The sequence below is a fragment of the Puccinia triticina genome, chromosome 2A (genome assembly GCF_026914185.1).
Source record: "Puccinia triticina chromosome 2A, complete sequence".
NCBI classification, from domain to species: Eukaryota; Fungi; Basidiomycota; class Pucciniomycetes; order Pucciniales; family Pucciniaceae; genus Puccinia; species Puccinia triticina.
Window position 1 is genome coordinate 5,808,780 of NC_070559.1, and position 20,984 is coordinate 5,829,763.

A 20,984-nucleotide genomic window follows, 5' to 3' on the forward strand; every position below is an offset into this window, starting at 1 on the left:
CGGCCTTTGAGTGGGGTGAGCTTGAATTCAAATATATACAAGATTCATCTAGAAGGGCATAATGATGACGGCACCCACCACTTCTTACAAAGGATTATCCACTATGTGACATAATAAGCTCTGTGAGACCAAACATATCTAGGGAAGATGCGGTCAAAGGGGTAGATTGTGGGTGCACAAAGGGACAAAAATTTGCACTCAGCGGTATCTGAGGCGTACCACACTGGGGAGAATTAATATAAATAGACTCCCCCCTTGCCCATTTGCGCTTCATTCCTCCCTCCCATCCAAAATCCAACACGTCCACTTTCCTCTTATCCACAAAAGACTACTCCCTTCCTTCCCATCACACACCTTCCAACTCTCAAGCTTTCCAAAATGACTTTGCCATCACCCAAAAATCCAAGCCCTGATAATACACCCAAATTGCAAGACACAGTGACTCCCAGCAACCACGGAACTCCTCCCCCAAGTAAGTACCAGCTATGTATGTTTTACACATACATAAAATCTAATTCCCCTCCCTTCTTATACAGCCCAAGCAGTACTAGATATGAACTTCCCCGGCTGTGCAGCACCCCCTGCTCCCATCCTTCCTGCCCCCTTGTTTCAAGAATTCTCAAGGAACTCCAACGATCCAACATCGGCTGCCCCACTCAACCCCAGCGAGCCCATCCTCGATATGGAAATTCAACAAATCACATCTGAAGAATTCAACCGAAACCTGAATGAAGCCGAGCAAGCCACACGTATATTACGCCGTCTCAAACTGGCGAAGACCACCAAGGAGATAGTGAACACACTTGAGAAGGCTTTGACTAGCACCAAGCAAAGTGGGTATTTCTCCTCAACTCTCTCCTCGACCATCATCACATCACAGCTTACGTTTCACACACATTCCATTGCAGCTTGGGAAGAGACTGGTGAAATCCCCGAAGATGAAGAAATTAAGATCCACCAAAGCTCCACAAAAATTCACCCGCCCACAACCTCAACCGCTTCCAAGCAGCCTACCAGGAAGAAACCAAAAACCCGCAAGGGTAACTCAGTCAAACCAGTCGACTTGTTGAACCCAAAGCCCGATTCTTCACCAACAATCACCGGCCCCATAGGTTCTGACCAAACAGCACCTCCTTCCCAGCCAGCTCCCGATGTGTCTAGCGGTCAACCTGCTGAATCAACACTCAAGGACGTTCAGCATTTCTCGGACAAACAGCACCAACATTCTGAAATTCCAGCCGGAGATCAAGGTCAAACCAACGCGCCAGCTGACCCACTTCTGGATCCTTCCTCAGTTCCACCTCCCAATCCAATGTCTGAGCCAGTACCACCCGAACAGGAGCCACCAACCTCGATCCCTACCTCTCTCCTCCCTAGTCCACATCCACCATCTCAAACACCTGGCGTCCCATCTGCCTCCACGAGCTCTCTCCCACACGGAAATCAACCACCACAAACTCCTTCCGATGTGCCACCACAGCCCACCACCAGTTCAGAATCTGCTGTACCTACCACAAACAACCCTCTTGAAGCAGGAGACAAGCTTCCCAACGATACATCCACCCCTCTCACCAACAGCAACCTTACGATCATCAAGTCGGTTGATGTTAGAATCAAGCTGGTCAAGCTCCATCAGGAACTCGACGGGGTAAAACCCAACTGGAATAAGTATCAGGATATGTGGAAATCTCTATCCAAACTGGTCCAGTTCCGAGCCAGATCAATGGAAACCGAGGCACCTCACAACCCTGACTTCCATTTTGCAAGGACATCTTGCTTGTACTCATTGTGGATCAAGAACATTAGCTCTCTGGGTAAGTTTTTTTGCTGCAGTATCCTACTCCTTTTTATACATCAGCTTATTTCTTTTCCTTTTTCAGCCCCAGAATTTCTAGGACCATCAACCAATGAGCAGTGGTACTGTCCCGATATCATCGACTTTCCACTTCTTTCCAGATTTTTGAATAAGGATGAAAAACTCCAGCCCCACGAAATCATCTCACCGTTTGTCAAGACACCTCATCCTGAGTCAACTCTTGTCCGGTTCCTTGTCCGGCTTCAAAACCCTCCAGCTAATTTCACGTCCAGCTGGGCCAAGATCGTTGCAGCCTCCATCGAACTCATGGCTGAAAACCTTTACAAACCACCGCCACCTGAAACCGCTGAAGATGACGATGAGATCACACAGGCAGTACAAGTCCTTGATCACCTAGAAAACATGAAGAACTCATCCTCAACATTCGATTAAACTGATGAGAACATCCCAACCGCTGAATCAGATGTTATTCCACGATCTCACTCTGTCGACGTACTCCACACCTTTTGTAACATGATTATTGATGTTTTCATGGGGTATGTCATCTTCCAAACACACGGTCTCAGCCAACAACCTCTCACAGGTACCCAGAGGAAGAAAGTTTCACGTGCAACTCGAAGCTCCACCAAGAAACTTGGCGACTCTGCTGCACTCACCACAAGACCCCAGGGGGATTCATCGACCAGAAGGATGAATCGGCTAAGCGACTCTGAGCCCATCAGTCGAGGCAAAACTTTCAACCTCTGATATATTTCTTACTAGCTGGTGTTTGGGGACTCTTCATTTCCTCCCGCGACCACCGCACTGCTCCTGTCTCGGAATGTATGTCTTTTGTTCAGGCAATGTCGATCATCATGGACAACTCGGTGGCCCAACACACCCCTGAAGAACCAATATGGAAGAATCTCTCTGCTTATATTGTCCGGCTGTTCCAACCAGCTTTTCAGTTACCAAACAAGATCTCAACACTCCACAAACCACCCACTCGGACCGAACTTGCCGAAGCCATTACCACTGATTTCCTCAAACACTGGCAACATAAGCAACCCACCAGCCCATTCCTCATCCCCCACTCCTCCTCTCAGATTACTGAAAAATAATCTCTAATATATATACCCGCTTGTTTTCCTATTTATCACATGTTTCTTGTTGGCTTGTTTGGTTTTTCAATCCCATGAGTAACACACTCCGCCTCATGAATTGATTCTTCTCCTACCTACCACATGTTGAAATGCTATTTTGATGATAGATTTCTCGAAGTTGGAATTCTTGGAGCAAAGATTACAACCTGATTTGGGTGAGATGAGGTGACCAGAACTGGCCTGACGTTGTGAGTCATTTGCTGCAATCTATGTAAGCCATCTGCGGCAAGTGGTAAGCCTAGCAAACTCCTGGGCAGCCCTGCACAAAATCTGAAGAGACTTATAACACCTAAGTGAATGCAGATAGAGACTTGGTAGCATAACGACACAAGACAATCAGCTCATTGCAAGGTCACTGAAAAAAGAAGCTATCACTTGAAACCAAAGGTAAGAGCCAATTCAAGCAAAGATCTGTTGGCGTGACAATCACCCACCTTGCTGCATTTCCGCCAGTCATCCATACATATGCTGAATAAAACCAACCAAGACTAAAGGTTCAACTGGGGGAGCTGAAGAAAACACCTGTCAGCACCTAAGTCCTCAGCAAGGCTAAAAAAACTCCAAGGTGATGTCGGATACAACTAGAGGTATAGACAGAGTATGTTGCTGGACTACTTGTAGTTTTTGCCAACACCTAGCTACCCGGTCAAAGGAGCCACAAGCCTCCACAAAGCTGAGACTAAAATGTCTTAGAGATGGAAAAATTGCAGAAAAAACCAATGTTGAATGCTTCTCACCAGACCCTCGATTCAACCAGCCAAAAAAGGTAGTCACAGCGCATCAAAATTTCTTGCTAGATTGCAATTGTTACACATTCAAAGAACTGAATTGTTACCATTACCTCAATCACTTGTTCCACCTCAAACCATACAATTTATTTATGTAGATTGTGTATTTTTGATGCGGCAGGAGGATTACATCAGTAAAGCTTTTGATTCCCTTGGACCTACCTGTTGAGAAAGGTTTTTGTCACAAGAAAAAAATTTCTGTCTTGAAAGGGGTCCTCTTGTAGAGAGTTAGTCAACCAATATTAACACAAGTAGACATCGACAAAGCATATCATAATTAAAAAAGAATCTAAGACTATCTTATGAATTTGACCTGCACTGGACTGGGGTTTTTTGGGAAGGTGAGAAAACTTCTAGCAAGAGGTTACAATGACAAGTAACAAATTTAAGTGAATTTCCTATTGGCTACTTCAAACCCAATGTGTCTGGTCAAAGTGGACTTTGCACCGGATCAGATTTCATTTTTTGTTGAAAATCTTGAATATCTGAAAAAACACCTGGGTGGTAGCTTCTTTCCTCCTCTTTTCTTTCCCTTCTTCTCTGGCTTCCAATCGTCCACCTTCAAGTCGAACCTCTTCCTTGGATCCTTCCTGAGAGCATAGGGAGTTGATTTGGAGCGCCCCAAAACTACAAAGACATCAATCTTTCCCCGAAACCATTTATCACTTAGTTAGCTCGTGCTTTTTCGGGTATGAAAGGATGATTTTTTGTGTATAACAAACTGACCTTCACCTTGAACACCCCATTTTCTTGGGCAATCCCTTGCGCACTGCACCCCTGAACCTGTATCCAGTCACCACGCTCCAGCTTCTGAATTCCTCGCAATGTGGTCCCATTCCGGGCGGATAGTTGAACATTCAGCTTCTAATGAAATTCAAGGAAAGGAATAGGTATTCCCCAAAACAAACAACAATCACAATAAGCAGAATCAGTTGTGATACAGGACACACCTTTCCAAGGGAGGAGTCCAAAACTCTGACATAGCTGTTCCACTGGTTCCCGCGGTTCCAAAAGACCTTCAATACATAAACGCTTCCGGAAACAAGGGCTTTCTGGACTTGGCTTCCAACCGACACCTCAAGATCCCCCTTATGTGCAATATTCCAGGAACCAAGTGGCACATCAATTCTTGGATGAGAATTTGCAGATGAGGCTGCAACGTGTCCGGAGATGAAAACTTGAGTATCTCTATCAAGCAGAAGAGGTGGGAATATGGAGCTTTATGTCTTGAGTACTATATGGAATTGGGCTGTCTCAGAATCTGATATATATTTAACTACTTTGGGACTGGCAACACAGTTGACCATGTGTATCTCCTTATCAACAATGGTGATTGAGCAGAGTTGGGTCAAAGACATGTGGATATTACCAACAAAATCAAGCATTGTGAGTGGATATCCGAATACTACTTTTGATTGTGGATTGGTGGATTTACGAGTTGAAGGATGATGGCATGAGGGGAATGATTTGTGGGCAAAGCTCCCATCTCTTATAATTTTTCTGAACCACTCTCTTCGTGCACAGAATTCTGTCAAGAAGCTATTTCACCACCAATCCCCTTCATCATTATCTTATGAAAGGCTATCCACCCCCACACCCAGGCAAGAACAAAGGAATTCTATTATGTAAATTATCACAATTGAGTTCTGCATCATCCCTTTCAGCTACCTACGTAGCAGCTTGGGCACAAACATGAACCAAACACCAATAAAGTTACTTGTCCCATCACACGCCACATGCATTTGTATGATGTGGGGATGAGTGTTGATTTTGTAGTTTGCAGGACAAGGGGGTAATTGACCAAACTTGGCCAACTATGGCCTTTGTCGGATCTACCACCAGGATGATCTCTTTGGTTCATGCATGTATTTGGCTGTAGAAGAAGAAAATATCTTCCCTGCAAGCGGAGTGGTGCACCCATTTTGTCACACAAACGTACGGCCGTACGTTTGTGTGACACAACCAATTCCACTCCCCTGGACCGAATAGATTTCCACATCAGGGCAAATGCGTACACACCTTCCCTTTCCCACAATCCAATGCTGTGTCTCACTCACATCTATCCTGTTTCTGCAGGAATAACATGAACACCCAAGGTGAGAAGATGCTTCCATCTTCTCACCATCTCCAATCTCCTTGAGGTGTAATTATGTGAACCTTGCTGTGTCATCATTTTTTCCCCACCGGTGCTTATGATCTACAATCTTATGCTTTTGTATCCCATTAAACCCATTCTATGTATCTAGGCAAGCTATCAAGATTTTCAAACTTGGTCCTGATAACCACCCCTTACAACTCAAATCACTACAAAACAATCAAAACAATCCTGGAAGCTTGTCTGCTTACCTATTCTATTCAGCCTTTCAACAAACTCTTCTCACAACCTAGACATATTTCAGTGAATTATATGAGAATTCACACAGCTTGCTCCCAGGAGTATCCATGGTCAACTTACAAATGGCCTTTCCAAACAGCACTTATCTATTTGCAGTGACCTTGGCGGCAAGCAAAAATTTATCAGAATGTAGTCTAGCCAAGTGGTACCTAAATTAATGTGAGGTTGAGGATTGGAACATTTGATGTGAAACCCTTGATATTCATTTCACAAAAAAATGAAGCTGACAGGCAATTTGTTTTCAGTGCAATTAAAACTATAAAGAATCAGAATGATCAAACAAAATATCAATAGCACACTGGGGATTCCGTCCAAGAGAGAGATGGAAAGCACGAAAAAGATAGAAGAAACAAGACATGTAGTTTATTTTCAAGATTTTTTTGAATTCTGTTTGGCAATGTGATTTTGAGCATCTTGGATCTGCTGCTTCTGTCCAGCTATCTTTGTATTGGATTGAATGTAAGCCACCACTGCATTTGACATCTTTTCAGACATCTGGCAGGAGAAACCAATCCTGGTATACTTATCAGAAGGAGAGCAACCATCCAAAGTCTGGTGTGTATCAGTGCCTGACCTGAAGACACACATAGTGACACCAACCACCTTATTCAGGTCAATATAGACCTGAAAGTCACGGAAAGTGAATTGACCACCAATCATGTTGAAACCGTCGTCAGCCAAAATTGGATCATCCGAATTTGATTTGCTGGGGTTGAAGATCGGAATCCAGCAAACTAGAGTCCAGGTGTTCACGTTGGTGTCTGTGTGTGGACCGTTGAAGAAATTGTGCATCATGAAAGTGAAAAAAGATGCAAAGTCAAACATGTTGTAAGGTGTCGGGTACTCCATATGCGCCATTGAAGGGAGGTTGCCGCTGATCAATGCTTCTCGATACTCCTTGAATGCACGGGGAGCAAGTTCTTGAAGATGTGTCGCAATCCATTTGTTGGCCTCTCGATACGCCACAGCCTCGTCTTGATCGTTGTATCTACATTTCCTGATCATCGCAGCAAGTCGACCAACAGAGCAATAGCGTCCAAATCCTTCCTTTTTCATGCCCTTCGTCCATCCACATGCCCACATCCAACCACCCATAAGAGGCCCATTATTCTGCACCGGACCCACAAAGTTGGTTTGATCGAGGAAAAAGCATACGAGCTTTTCCCAGCCTTGAAGTTCCTCGGGCGACATTGAGGAGAATGGAATGGTCTGAAACTTGCAGAAACCTAGGCCATTTTGTGGAGCAATGACGCAAGTTCCAAAGGAGAGGCCGTAATAGGAGGCTTTCAAGGTTGCTTGTGAGGTCAGAAGTTCACTGGGGTTTGGATTGTGTTGACGTTTGGGGGGAACAAAGTAGTAGAACGTGGGTTTGGAACCCGAGGAGGCCGTGATTGTCTGATTTAAATTTTCTATTTTGTTGGGGCTTTCATCATCTTCAGTAGGAAGAACAAAAGAGATCTCCGCTTTAGCTTGGTATCTGGCCCATCGGGCGGCGGCTCTATTTGGACGAATTCGCTTCCTAATCCTATTCAAAAGAACAATGGACCGACGTCAGTTGTTGATTGATCAAAAGCAGAAAACAGAGTAATTGGTGGAATTTTAAGGGGTTGTAGCCGAGTGCGGGTGCAAATTATGCTTGCCCCCAGCACACATGCTACTAATCAAACAATTGATTGATAAAAAAAGAAAAGAAGGGGGGGATGGCCGGGTGCAAAGTATGCTTGCCCCCTGAACCAATGGAAAACCAGAGCGAGAGGGAATAATAGAATGACAAGATAGAGATGATATAAAAAGCAGGAAATAAATATTCAGTTCGTACTTTCGACCGGCATCCTGAAGATCATCAGCGTTTTCTGTGTCGGTTGTTTGCTTATGAGCTGGATTCCGCGGGTGATGTGCACCACATCCAGACGGTATAGTACCAGGAAGTGATAGGTCTAGCAAACTATTTGGTAAATGCAGCGGGGTTGAATTCGTGTAGGGCTGCTTGCGGCCGGGTGGAGCTGATGGTTGACCACAAACGTTGGATGATCTGTTGCTGAAGAACAAAGAACTGTAAGCAAAAAACCAAGTACCTGGACCTCATTGATGGCCTTGAAATCTCAGGAAGGCTTACTTGTGGGGGATTCCACTTATTGATTGGCTGCTCGATCGATTTTGTGGATGCAAAGAGTTTGGTGATTGAAACTGGCGCATTGCATTCGACATAGCTGCCAATGGTCGATTCGGAAGGGGATGCAGAGGCCTAGCTACAGAGCTCTGCCCAACAGGCCAGTGTGGCAGAGCGATGTTTGCCCCCCCCGAGATGGGGTCATGAAAAGGAGGCTGTTGTTGTTGATTGTTTGCTAGAACAAAGCCTGAGTGCTTTTGATTGATCAGTTCAATATCCAACAGCATGGCTGGTGGCAAGCGGTTGGTTGGGAGGGGAACAGGGTGACCGATGTCTTGAGGATGTCGAAAGAAACAATTGGTATCAAGATTAGTGCGTGAAAGGACCCCCTCTCCCAAAGAAGGAAAAGGGCATGCTTAGATGAGCACAAGAGGAGTTACATACTGTTGGCTTGAGGTTGAAGATGAGCATACGGCCCGGTTGCCGCGAGCAGATGATTGTTCGATCGGAAGACAAATCGAGTGCTGGGCTGTTGCTGACGATGATCAAGATGATGAGCTTGTTGGTGTGCGTGTTGATTTGGATTTGGAGTCAATATCGTTCTTGCTTGACCTTTGTTGAGGTTCAACCCATCCCGCAGGGGTCTGTTTTCAAACTGGAGGGAGGTTGTTGGTCAGTTCACTATGTATGTACATCCTGTTGTTGGATGATTCCTTGGTTCGTTATCTAGGACAGTTGATGGGCAAGGGGGAAGCACCCATAAACGATCCAAGGAACTCACGTTGTTGTGATTCATGTTCGCAAATGAGCCTGTGGTTTGAGGATTGACTGGGCCGATTAATGGACGTCGATCGTTTTGATTTGACGTTACGTTGGCCTCCAATCCTGTTTCTGTCAACCTGGCCGTTTGCTTTATCATCAAGCATACAGTGAAGCAACCAGTGAAAAGAGTACATGTGGGGCATCAGGGCGATGAGAACGATCGATTTGATGATATTTGAATCAATCGATCGATCAGAAACAAACAAAACAAACGAAAAGGAACTTACTTGCTGATCTGGACTGGACAATTGCAGCAGAAAGACCGGCACGAGCTGCCGCGCGATATCGGTCCTGCTCCATGCGATTGCTCATCCCGCCTGGGGGGATATCACCGATTAAAACATGTATGTACAGAGATTGTGAATCAATCAGCATGGCAAACCCGAGGAGGGTTATCATTTGTTAGGTATGTACTGACCTCGATTGATCGAGCCACCTCTGATAGGGTAGGCCATCGTTTCGGAAGCCTAGGCGCTCGCGAATTGATCGATCCGGATCGGCTCGAATCCTGCAACTGAGCCCGGAGCAGAGGGGAGAAGAGCCGGGCCAGGCCGGGCCGCTTGAGTTTGCACTTCGAAGCGAAACCTAAGCGGTTTGTTTGCACCATGCGACTCTCGCAATTGTGACAGCTTGTGAAACCCCCAAGCCTGTCACAGATCGCAAGCACCTCTGGACTCTGCAGCCGCGGCAGAGCTTTGTAGTGCTCACGAGTCACAGGCCATTACCTCGCGCAACCAGTCGAGTCCGCCACACTTCCGATGAATCTCACCTCAACAAGCCCCGACTCCGAGCGCCTGTCAACGATGGCATCAAGAGAGCATCTGTCAACGATGACACCAAGACTTCCTCCAAACCTCCTCGATTCCCGTCTGAGCTGTTTTTGCCTCAAATGGCCCCGGGTCCGTTTCGTTCCATCAGTTCTAACAGCACGGCTTGGCCTCCGAAGTTAGGAATCAAGCGTAGATCCTTCGATCCTTCCTTCTTCCCAAACCACGCCCACTTCCATGAAGCCGAGAATGTCCGAGTCAATTAGATGCGGGTCGACTCGTTCAACATTGTAGTTGGGTAAGTTGATTTCTTGTGTGCTTGCCTGGTTTACTTGCAACCTGATGCTCATCATTTTCCACTTCCCTATTACACTTATTTCCTTTCCGGAAACCTTTTTCTAACATCTTAACTGGCCGCTGAGTCTACATGCCAGAGTACAATCTGTGTGAAGACAAATTTGCGGTATCCTTCAATACATTCAAGTTTTTATGTCTTGAAGGCTCACACTTTTTCAACTTCATCTCCTCTCGTCTTAGTCGCTCGTATTCGGTCCAATATCTTGTATTAGTAATTTGCTATGTGCCCACGTCTCATTCTTTTGTAACCCTAGTTCCCACTCAAAAGTAGTAATCTTTGGAAGATATCCTATATTCTTTTCTGAGAACGTCCTACAGAGAGAATCATTGCACTCCCTTTTGTTGATCACAGACACTCTTGTCGGCATCTTTTTTGACTCCATTCCCTTGCACTGATTATTTTTCAATACATTCAAACATTAAGAGCCGCTTCGCACTATATGGACCCTGCATGCTCTTGCAGCTGCAACTGAGCCTTGAAATCAAAAGTGACCTCGCGAGCTGAATTACAAGGTCTGATAAGTTTGCTGGACAGTAGAGAATGTATATCCCTACTCCAGAGATCATGCACTGTAGTAGACTCATAGCAGAAATTGTGGCAACATCTTGTGCAAGCTGCCTTGCGGCATTTGAGGACCCACAACCACTCTTTCAAATATCCAGCACTTCCATGGTTACTACTTAAACCACCTAGTGTACAATCCACTATGAACTCAAAACCCACGCATTTGGCAATAGCAGAAAATACCAGAAAAGAACCCAGCTTGCATGACTCAACTCTGATTTTGGGAATGGCCTCATCTCTCTCTCCGCTATTGCTGTTGAAGTATCAACCTAACAACTCACAGCCTAAAGGATGACCCGGTGAATAAAGTTTTGACACCCTGGCTCAGGTTGATTCAGAGATCTTTGAAACTGATCTAAAACTTTTGAGTCTTGTCTCAATCTTGTGTTTGAATCCCAGTTTTATCAAAACGAATTTCCAACAGTACAGGCTACATCATCTCAGCATGTGGCATCCTCCAAAGAGTATTAATTTCATCTGAAAACAAGAGGCTGTTTGCAAAGAATTCAGCCATACCAGGAAGGAAGCTCAAGGGAGATGCAAGTGATGGCAAGAAAATCATCATGATCTTCATGCAGTTTGCCACACGGAAAGGTGACTGTTCTCCTTTCAATCAGCAAAGGGAGAAAAAATCTCCATTGAGTTCATGTAAATTTATAAAACCAATCTTTCTCTTCAATTGATGTGATTTAGTTTGAATTCATTGCAGCATAGTCTCAGGCATATGGCAAGTATGAGAACCACATGATTAATTGTAATTTATTCTGACATTGGCAAAGACCCTGGTTTCTGCCGAGAAGTTGACATTGCTTTGCAATGCAGTTGGACATGGGTTGTGGGAAAGTTAAAATAGGGCACATGGTCAAGTTGGGTTGGGTTTCAAGTTGATATCAAGACATTTCCAACACGACTTCAGAAAGATTCAGTATCAATTCAGCACAACTTCAGCAAAAATTCAGCACAAAATTACACATCACTTGGAGCCAAGTCCTTAAAGAGATCTTAAAGGGTTCCTAAAGAGAGGGGTGAAGGCACTTGCACGCAAGTGCTGAGCAAACATCCGTGGTGTATTGTATAAATAAGAATTGGCCCCAGAAAGCGCCCAAAAAATAGTATTACATACAAAAATTTAGTAAAACAAACAATGTACATAAAATTAAACTGTTGTACATTAATGAGTAATATTACTCGTGTAAAAATACCCTGTGAAAGTATTATGTAGACTTCTACTGAAGCTCTTTCACATGACAATTGGTTATAAACATGTCATGTGACAGAGTCAGGGAAATTAGTCTATTACAATACAATTAAATTACCCACAGCCAAGCCCTTTTCACGGCTACACCCCTGGATACTCCCATAGGGAGAAAAGGACTCAGTCTTTACGCCCACTGAAGTCCCCTCTATAAATAGAGGCCTATTTTGGCCCTCAGGAAAAGATCCCCCAGACCATTCACCGCCCATAAACTGTAAGTTTGCCGTGAATATTCTCCTCTGCTACATGTGTAGCCACCTTTCCTCATAAACCATCCCCAGCACGTAAAATCCACTGGATTAAACCCTTTAAATCATCAAAAATCCCTTATTAGCATATTTAAAGCTTTATCCTTATAAGTAGTTGCCGTAAGACCACCGCCTCTGTCAAGCAGCCAATCAGTTGAAGCGCTTACCACCTACTTTTACGCCAAATTAACTCCCTGTAATTAATAATTACATATTATTAATTACATAATTAATTCCTCCTCTGTTACAGAGTGTTAAAACCCTTGTAGTGGCCATATTAGCCACGTAACAAGTTTGGTAAATTAAATTACCAGTGTTCATATCAGTACAGTTATAGTACTAGGGCCCAAAACCCTTATTTTGACGGGTTTTTTGCCCTAAGTTTCATAAACAGAGCTGTCATAGTTGTAGAAAAACAACAAAACCAACCAGTCAGGCAATATTTCACACTGATCAGACTGTAACTGCAACATTTGGGGACTTTCATAGACCAAAAATTTCTCAAATTATTGTTCAGATATTGCTGATCTTCAAGGACCTCATGGTACCAATATCATGAAATAAATCTTAGCCCTGGTTGAGACACAATGGCAGAAGCACAAGAAACACTGCCTGCTAATTTTAGGGGATAGTTTCAAGCCAACCAGACTCAATCAATCTCTTTACATTCAAAAAATGTTGAACCTCAGATTCTGAGATAAAATCAATTGACCCATTGAATATATTGGGGAAACATTGATGTAGCATGATAAATTGAGACTGATTGGTTTTTTTTTTTTTTTTTTTTTTGGAAAGTAGATTTCAACACTTGTGCAAGTTTCAAGAGACAATAATTCATGCCTCCCCATTCCTCTTCACCCCTTCCCCTCCCTGCCTGAATTAACAGACTATTTTTCCTCAGGAATAATTCATATAAGTATGTAAAAATGACCTCTTTGATCTGGCAACAAAATGAAGCTTTTACTATGGTCAAAAACTAAGACAGGGGGAAATCAAGAGGAAGAGGGATGATATAAGGGTTATGATGTTGCAGGAAGGAAAAAAATTAAAGAGAAATTTCAAAAAGAAAAAAATAATGATCAATATAATTTGATCAATATATGCCATATTGATCAATATATGCCATATTGATCAATATATGCCTTCCCAAATTCATCCATGTTTGTAGTGTGTGGAGGACGTTGCTGATTTGGTCATTGCCTTCTGCGAAGACTCGTCGGATCCAGAGGTCTCAGGAACTCTATAAGTGCCCGTAGGGGCCTCGGTACCCAACATCTCACAGTCCAAGGTCGGTGACGTGAGGTTACTGGGGCATGGAGCCGGAGGGAGAACCCAGCTCTCATCTAAGAAGACCCGGTTAGAGGACAAAAACTACCAAGAATGAATCAGTCTTGGGTTTGTTAAACACAAGAGGACAAAAAGAGAGTACTTACGTCACGATCCGAGTCGGTCGCCGGTGGGAAAACAGGCGACCCAGGCAAAGGACCCGGGTTGGGGGTCTGGTGCCGAAATACTGGTGAAGTCAGGGGATCGCCGGCGGCTTCAGGACTCGGGGCGGTCTGAAAGCGAGGGCACCGGCGGTTTGACCTTGGCAACAGTGACGTGTCGGAAGGGTTGGAAGATCCGCGAAGTCGGGTGTGCAGGCTTGAAGTCTAACCCCATACATCCTCGCCCCTGAATAGCCATACCCTGCGAAGAAGGTACAGCCTATACACATACCCCCCCCCCCCCCGTACCGGGGTAGGGGCATACACACTACTCGGACCCCGGACGAGCTTCATAGACATGAACGGGCGGGTGTGATCAGTACAGCACACCCGGGCCCACAAGCCCGTCTAGATATCGGTCAGGGACGGTCCACGGGTCCCCGATCACTACTCGATAAGCGGGACTCGCGGCTCCAAGCGCGCGCACTCTAGAGCTCCTGCGCAAACACTGCGGCCGCCACCATAGCACAAGCAGCACCACTGCGCAACTGCGCACCTGCGCACCTGCGGACTGCGGACTGCGCGCAGCACTTCGACTCCCAGAACTGACAAAAAGTTCTCGTCAAGAAAAATCCCAAAATTGACAAAAATCAAATTTTTGGCCAATTTTCACCCTGCGGACCCTCTCATGCCACATTGCCCAAGAGAAGTCAAAATGACCCAGCCTCCAAGGATTCAGCTACTCCTCATGTAAAGTTCCCACGTCACAGGTTCAACAGTTGGAGAAATAGCACTTTTCACGTCAAAATTGTCTGGGGACAGACAATAAGTTGGGGGAGGATGTGGTAGACGGAAAAGTGGAAAAATAAAACGTTTTTTCTATGCCACATAATTACTCATAATAGGCCTCAAGATACCATCAAATGGACCCCAGAAATGGATTCTACGGCCAATTTTACCCCTAGTCACAACTGGAAGCGTCACTGGAGCCCCTCTGGATTGGAACCTACACGCCCTTGGACAATGGACACCCATCACACGTTCAGCATACCCAGTCACCAGCCTGTCACAAGCCTCAAGTCAAGGATCACAGTATTATGCTTATACACATCACAGGATACAAGCATACATCTCCCCATCAGACTATAGTCATCACATAGTATCAAGTACTCTTCTATTTCCATATTATGATGTCATCCCGCACTGATCCTGCAGTTCAGACGTCATTTATGCACCCCCTGCATCCACCTGTCAACTAATGCAGCCTAGTGTCACTTTACGCAGCCTTTATGCAGCCCTACTGCATGCTTATGACATCATTTATGTACCCCTGACACATTATGACATCATTTGTATCTACTCTCACCAGCTAAAATCCCTCACACTGTTGTCCAGATCAGCTGAAACCCTAACCCGCAAGCCCTCTGGGGCTCCACTTCTGTCTATATAAGGAGCTCTCTCCTCCCCAGTTGTCAGGTCCTCAGTTCATCACTCACCAATCACAGTCACCCCCAATATTCACCCTTACCAATTATAACCAACCCTTATATAAAATCATCAGCTCTATACCTTGTCAATCAAACAACTCATTTTGAGCCAACCTACCCTATCACTTGAATAAAACTTGCCAAGCATAGCTTGGTGGGTCTTGTTGACTGATAGCATAGAAGGGCAGAGTTTGCACCTCCATCATCCCCTTCTCCATTCAGCAAAAGGTTCTCAGGAACACTTTTGAGTCTTACACCAGCAATCCAGATCACTGGTCACCATTCACTAGCCTAGCTTATGCCATTAAATCAGAGTGGACAAGCTTGATAATTCTATGCCAAATATATCAGGTTGGACAGACTTTACATTACCTTTACCTTGCTATTAGATTAGTAGAAAGTAAACCCTTAGACATACCTCAAGAATCTCCATAGCCACACCTTTCCTTAAGAGTCCATACTCTTATATTCTTTTTCTTGTTCCCCTGAGAGGCAGCCCTTCAAGCACCAAATCCCTCTCAAGCTCTATTCTTCCCTCAGAGTAGTTCCACACCGGAAGCAAAGCTAGCTAAGAGAATCAACCAGATCTGTGAATTTCTCAAGATCGGCGCAACGTTCACGTACAACAACGTAGAGGTCATCGCAGGCAGGTTGAACCACGTAGCGTACATCTTACCACAACTAAGATGCTACTTATGCGGTCTGTATAGATGGCTCAAGGACTGGGTGCACCGCGAAACGGCCCGCCCGCTACCCCCAGACGCCAAAGAAGACCTGCATACATGGCTTACAACAACACTGGGTCGCTATGCGTTAGCGTAGCGGCAAAAAGCGCCCATCTATTTTGCATAGCGTTAGCGCGCTGTTAGCGCCGCTACGCTGCGCTAATTTTCAGCGGCGCTAACAGAGCGCCAATTCTTTGTTAGAGTTAGCGCGCCGGTACAGTCGCTACACGCTGCGCTGCGCTACAGCGCTTTTAGCGGAAAAAAAGCCCTTTTTTCCCGCTAAAGGCGCTGTAGCGCAGCGTAGCGCGCGCTCTTTTGCGCCCTACATGTTTAGCGTTAGCGCAATTGCGCGCATCTGCTCTAACGCTACGCTATCAGCTAAAATAGCTGCGCACCGCGTGCGCGTAGCGTTAGCGCATATGCGTGCAATTGCGCTAACGCTACGCTAAAAAATAGCGCATTTGCGCTGCGCTACGCTACGCTAACCGCTATGGTTAGCGTAGCGACCCAGTGTTGCTTACAACACTATCTAATTTTAAGCCGACAAGGCTGATTGCAAGACAAGAACCGACGGAGGTAGGATGGGTTGGCGATGCGTCAACTGGTTTCGGGGTGGGTGTACTCATCGGCAAGAGGTGGGCACAGTTCCGCCTGCAATCGATGGCGGAGCTGGATAAGAATATCGACGAGGAGAAGAAGGAAGAGGAAAGGATATCAAGGTTAGAAACCATAGCGGTACGGCTAGGACTTCTGATGTTAATCAAGCTCGGGGCAAGGGAAGGAAAGACTTTCATCGTCTGGACCGACAACACTACGACTGAGAGCGTCGTGACCAAACGGAAATCCAAGGATCGGTTTGTCAACGCCAAATGGAAAAAGATCCAGGTGACGCTGATTGAGAACCAGATCAATCTCGTCGCAAAACGCGTAACCTCGGCAGAGAACCGGGCCGATGAGCTATCCAGAGGGATCAGGCGGAACCACCGGACACGTTATCAACTACGGGTCGAGGTCCCCCGGGATCTAGAAGAGCTAATGGAGCAGGTAACGGAGATCTGAGGAATGTGGACAGCACTGTGTAGAGGCAAGAAGGGCGGTACCATTTGCAATGAATCCAGTCCTGTCGCACATGGGGGAAAGGGAAGGCACCTAGCCTTCACCAGGACCAGGCTTCCTGGAGTGTTGGGTCTGAGCAGGCTCCAGGCCACCTGGAGTAGCGGGTCGGGCTCAGACCCCCACATCTTAGTGCTCACACTGGAGGAGGGGCCACACTCCGCAAGGAGAAGTGGCCACTCCCCCAGCTCATCTGTCCGTCGCGGCGCGCCCTCCAGCATGGAGAGGAGAAACGCGGAGAAACCGCCGGAGAGAAAAGAAGAGGACCTTTTCCCACACTCAGGCGGCTTGGGGAGTTGGAGAGACAACTCCCGGGTCGCCTAGGCGACCCTGAGCTACAGAGGGTTGCAAAGAGAGACCCACACAAGCTGAGTACCATACAGGTACTCAGCCCAAACCTATGCGGAACGGTAGCAATAGGATTGGATGTGGAAAAATTAGTGAAAGGCACAGCGAGCTGCCTCCTGCTAAAAGTGCTAGCAAAACAGGCCCAAACCCGCTGCACTTTCCCTACACTGCCACTGCACACATCGCAGTGGTTGCGGTGATGCTGACAGGCCTTAGGCCCAACCAATACCAAATTTTCACCAAATCTGTGAATATGCCAAGCCCTAAAAGCTGTACATCGTTCAGAGGGTGTCAGTGAGGGGGGTTTCCCCTTGTTGTGCAACCTCTTAGGGAAGTCCAGGCCTTTCACTGTGGTAGTTGGCCCTAGGCCTCCCAATGTGTGGACTGTGTGAGGAGACCGCTCCATATTCGGGTGAAAGGCTTAGGCTGCGTTTGTTAGCGTCATAAATATAGTGTAATATTAAAAACCTGCTACATTTACCATACCCAAAACACTGTTTGTTCAGCCAATCTGGTGTAAATAAACTGTCACAAACTCCTCAATCACTTACCTCTCTCAACAAGATCAAGACCTTGTTCCTCTCAAACAGTTATAAGGGTTTGTCTATCTCTTATCTATATTTGCTCCAACCAATCTTCAACTAACCAGACTCAACATTCATAGTTTCATCCTTGTCCTCAAGTTCCATTCTCTCCAGTTGTCCACTTTTCATATTATATTATTATTCCACTAGGGTTTGTTCCATTGTACTCTTTCTTTCTTGTTATCTTGCTCATTTTTCTTACTTGTTTTTGTTCTCAGTTCTGGTTTTGGTTTACAAGTAATTCATTCAACAGGTCAACACAAAGAAGTCAGCCATGCGAGATTGAAGTCAATTAGTCCGTTGATGAAAAGAACTGAATTCTGCGCGATGCACTATATTTTTTTTGGTAAAGTTACAGGAGTTGATTGGGTTTGAAGCAATCCAGGCCATTTTATTGCTAGCGGGGCGGGTCCATCGCAGGAGGGCAAGGAAAAGAAGTCGGACGCAACAGAGTGATCCCTGCTGCCGTCCACATTGGCTGAGCGAAGCGCAAGCTTTGTGCCATGTTCATATTTTCCTCTCCTCGCGGAAGAGAAGGCGAGATGCCGGACTTCTTGTTATCCGGACTGAGGTAACCAACACACTCACCATCACACCACCTGTCGCATCTGCCAAAGAACGACTGCCGGCGGGGACGGTGTCTCCCTTGGTTGCTGTCTCGGGATCTGTCGTCGCGGAACCCAAGGCCAACACAACCGTTCTACTTCCTCCCAGGATTTGGCTCTGAAGAGTCGCTGGAGGTGAAAAATCAGGTTTTGACCAAGCCATGCCAGGTCTCTCTCACCAAGCGTCTCGCTGCGCTTGCTTCGAATCACAAAGGAGGAGATCTGGTCCCTTTATGTTCTGAGGCCGCCAATACATCTGCCACATTGCCTCATGTTGTGAGGCAGAATACCGCCCGCCAACAAGCGCGGTGTCTCCGCTGGACGCAGTGGTAGAAGCAGCATGTGAGGCCAAGCCAAACTTCATTGCGTCACTCAGGCGCCCCATGGCGGTGTCGTGGACTCCGAGGCTGATCCAAATGCGCCTAGGAGACGACTGCCCGGCGATATGAAGGCGCCCTCAAGCTGCCTTCGAAACGTCTCCTGAGCCAAGTCGTCTCCGAAGCAGATTGAAATCCGCCTCGCGGGCGACTGCCCACCAAAATGAAGGCGCCCTCAAGCCGTCTTCGAAATGTCTCCTGACTCTGAGTCAAGGCACCTCCCAGGCGGCTGTCAGGCAAGTGATCAGCAGGATGAGTGAGTTAATTCTTGCTTTTGTTCAACAAGAAAAATGTTACAAGCCAAAAAAGCAAGAAGAACAAGTGTTTATTGGATGGAGGTCGGGTCACATTAAGTAAAGGAGTGCTGATTTGTCCTAAGGGTTGCTGCTCTCAGGAATTCTCATATTGAGCTGATAAGATGCATACAGTCAAACTTAACACAAGTCCCTCCCTGTGCTCGGGGCGCGAGCACCCGCCCACTTGCGGGAGGGACTTATGCCTAATGTCCAACATTTGGCCTGAGGCTGCCCAGCCAAATGGCCAAAAAATTCTTCTAATCCACATATCACCGCACACCCCTCGGATTTCTTCACAGCCTCCAGTACCATTAGAATCAGCTCCTTGTTGTACATGTTACCGTGTATCCCATCAAAGTTGTATCCTCATCCCTTGGAGGTAATTGTGATGTAAAAAAACTGCCTTGGGAAGTCTGGTGAGTCAAAATTGTGAGAACCTGTCCAATCTTGACCAGCAAGTGGCCCAATGGGTCCATCACATTTCTCAGAAACAGCCCTGGCAAGAATGGCTTTTGTTGAGAATACTTGAAAAAATATGTACAAGATAGCTGAGATCAAGGGCTACAACATGGTCAGCTGGGATTTGGAGTTTTGGAGTAAAACCCTAGAGCTAATCATAAAATAAATGTAAATACAAAATTGCTCATTTTCTTCAAAAAACCTTGTCAGCCTCAGGCCAAGAATCCGACATTAGTCCTAAGCCTCTCCTTTGGAGATGCTTCGCGCCTCCTCGGAGAGGCTTAGTTAAGCTTGGCATACAGTGCAGTCCACTTCACTGGTGTTCCTGCTCTCATAACTGCATCCTCTAGTTTGAGTGCACACAATCAAGCTTGATTGACTTGTAGAGTTCAAACATTTTGCTTGGTGATCATATCCAGGGAAATCAACAAAATGCTTGGGGCTGGCTTCCAAAGAGAGGGTGATGGGGTAGTGATTTGAGAGCCAAATGGGCAGGCAAGCGTTTGACCCGGTGAATAAGTTGTTGTGGAGCAGCTTGGGTGAGAGCGACAGATGATTAGCAATTGGCTACACTTCCCCAGTTGCAGCTTGTCTGTCGACAATGGTTGAGAGCCATTTGGTGATGAAAATGTTGGCGGCACCATGAGCAGGGTGAGTAGCACCCTTGACAGAAATACTAATGTTACCACGGGAAAGGGCAGGAGCGTCATTGGCACTGTCACCAGCTGATAGAAGGAAAAAGGATGGTTAGCAGTTGCAAGTGGGTCTGGATGTGTAGTCAGAGGACAACAGTTACCATCTTGACTTTAAAACTGACGGCCTGATCATCTTTGATAGTTTTCTTGGTGTCATTGCGGGGAGGGTCCAGATCCGCTTCCAGAACCATCATCTTGGGCATTTGGAAGCCACAGCCAAGGCACGGGGATCACGACGGGCAAACTCATCAACATCATTTTCCAGAGGGGTCTCGAGGGCTTTCCAGTCGTTTTGGGCCATAAACCAGGAGCTTCAGGAAGTTAGACAACAGAAAGGGTTGTACTTCTGAAGGAGGCTTGGATGCTATGGGGAACAACTTGAGTTTATTTCGCCACAGTAGGGGCGCAGAGAATACCTAGATAACGGTTGAGCTGACAATGTTGTGTTGGAAACTGTTCAGATAAGCTGAAGGTGTGGTTGTGGCAGAAAGCAGCTGAGGGCAAGTGTTGTCAAGTGTTGTCTATAAAAGGGGGGTGGGTTTGTATTTTGTCCCTCAGCCAATTCCAGCGGGTGGTTTGGTTCGAGCCCCTCTGCTGTTGCAC

General features: G+C 46.1%; 5 protein-coding genes across 5 annotated transcripts; 2 read left to right on the plus strand and 3 right to left on the minus strand.

The window, feature by feature from the left end:
* Nucleotides 1-378: 378 nt before the first annotated feature.
* PtA15_2A627 (uncharacterized protein) lies at nt 379-3,494 on the plus strand (the record flags this gene model as incomplete). Its single annotated transcript, XM_053166666.1, has 3 exons — nt 379-472; nt 1,113-1,504; nt 3,453-3,494. The coding sequence occupies 3 exons, from the start codon at nt 379-381 to the stop codon at nt 3,492-3,494; spliced, it is 528 nt and encodes a 175-aa protein (XP_053017865.1).
* A 4,246-nt stretch (nt 3,495-7,740) lies between these two features.
* PtA15_2A628 (uncharacterized protein) lies at nt 7,741-8,538 on the minus strand (the record flags this gene model as incomplete). The annotated part of the gene is made up of 2 exons (XM_053166667.1): nt 7,741-8,173; nt 8,258-8,538. The coding sequence occupies 2 exons, from the start codon at nt 8,536-8,538 to the stop codon at nt 7,741-7,743; spliced, it is 714 nt and encodes a 237-aa protein (XP_053017866.1).
* Nucleotides 8,539-8,901: 363 nt separating this feature from the next.
* PtA15_2A629 (uncharacterized protein) lies at nt 8,902-9,528 on the minus strand (the record flags this gene model as incomplete). Its single annotated transcript, XM_053166668.1, has 4 exons — nt 8,902-8,906; nt 9,033-9,161; nt 9,301-9,390; nt 9,492-9,528. 4 exons carry the CDS (start codon nt 9,526-9,528, stop codon nt 8,902-8,904), a joined length of 261 nt encoding a protein of 86 aa, XP_053017867.1.
* Nucleotides 9,529-9,678: 150 nt separating this feature from the next.
* PtA15_2A630 (uncharacterized protein) lies at nt 9,679-10,106 on the plus strand (the record flags this gene model as incomplete). Its single annotated transcript, XM_053166670.1, has 2 exons — nt 9,679-9,695; nt 9,791-10,106. 2 exons carry the CDS (start codon nt 9,679-9,681, stop codon nt 10,104-10,106), a joined length of 333 nt encoding a protein of 110 aa, XP_053017868.1.
* Nucleotides 10,107-20,253: 10,147 nt separating this feature from the next.
* PtA15_2A631 (uncharacterized protein) lies at nt 20,254-20,584 on the minus strand (the record flags this gene model as incomplete). The annotated part of the gene is made up of 2 exons (XM_053166671.1): nt 20,254-20,411; nt 20,500-20,584. The coding sequence occupies 2 exons, from the start codon at nt 20,582-20,584 to the stop codon at nt 20,254-20,256; spliced, it is 243 nt and encodes an 80-aa protein (XP_053017869.1).
* Between the last annotated feature and the right edge of the window lie 400 nt (nt 20,585-20,984).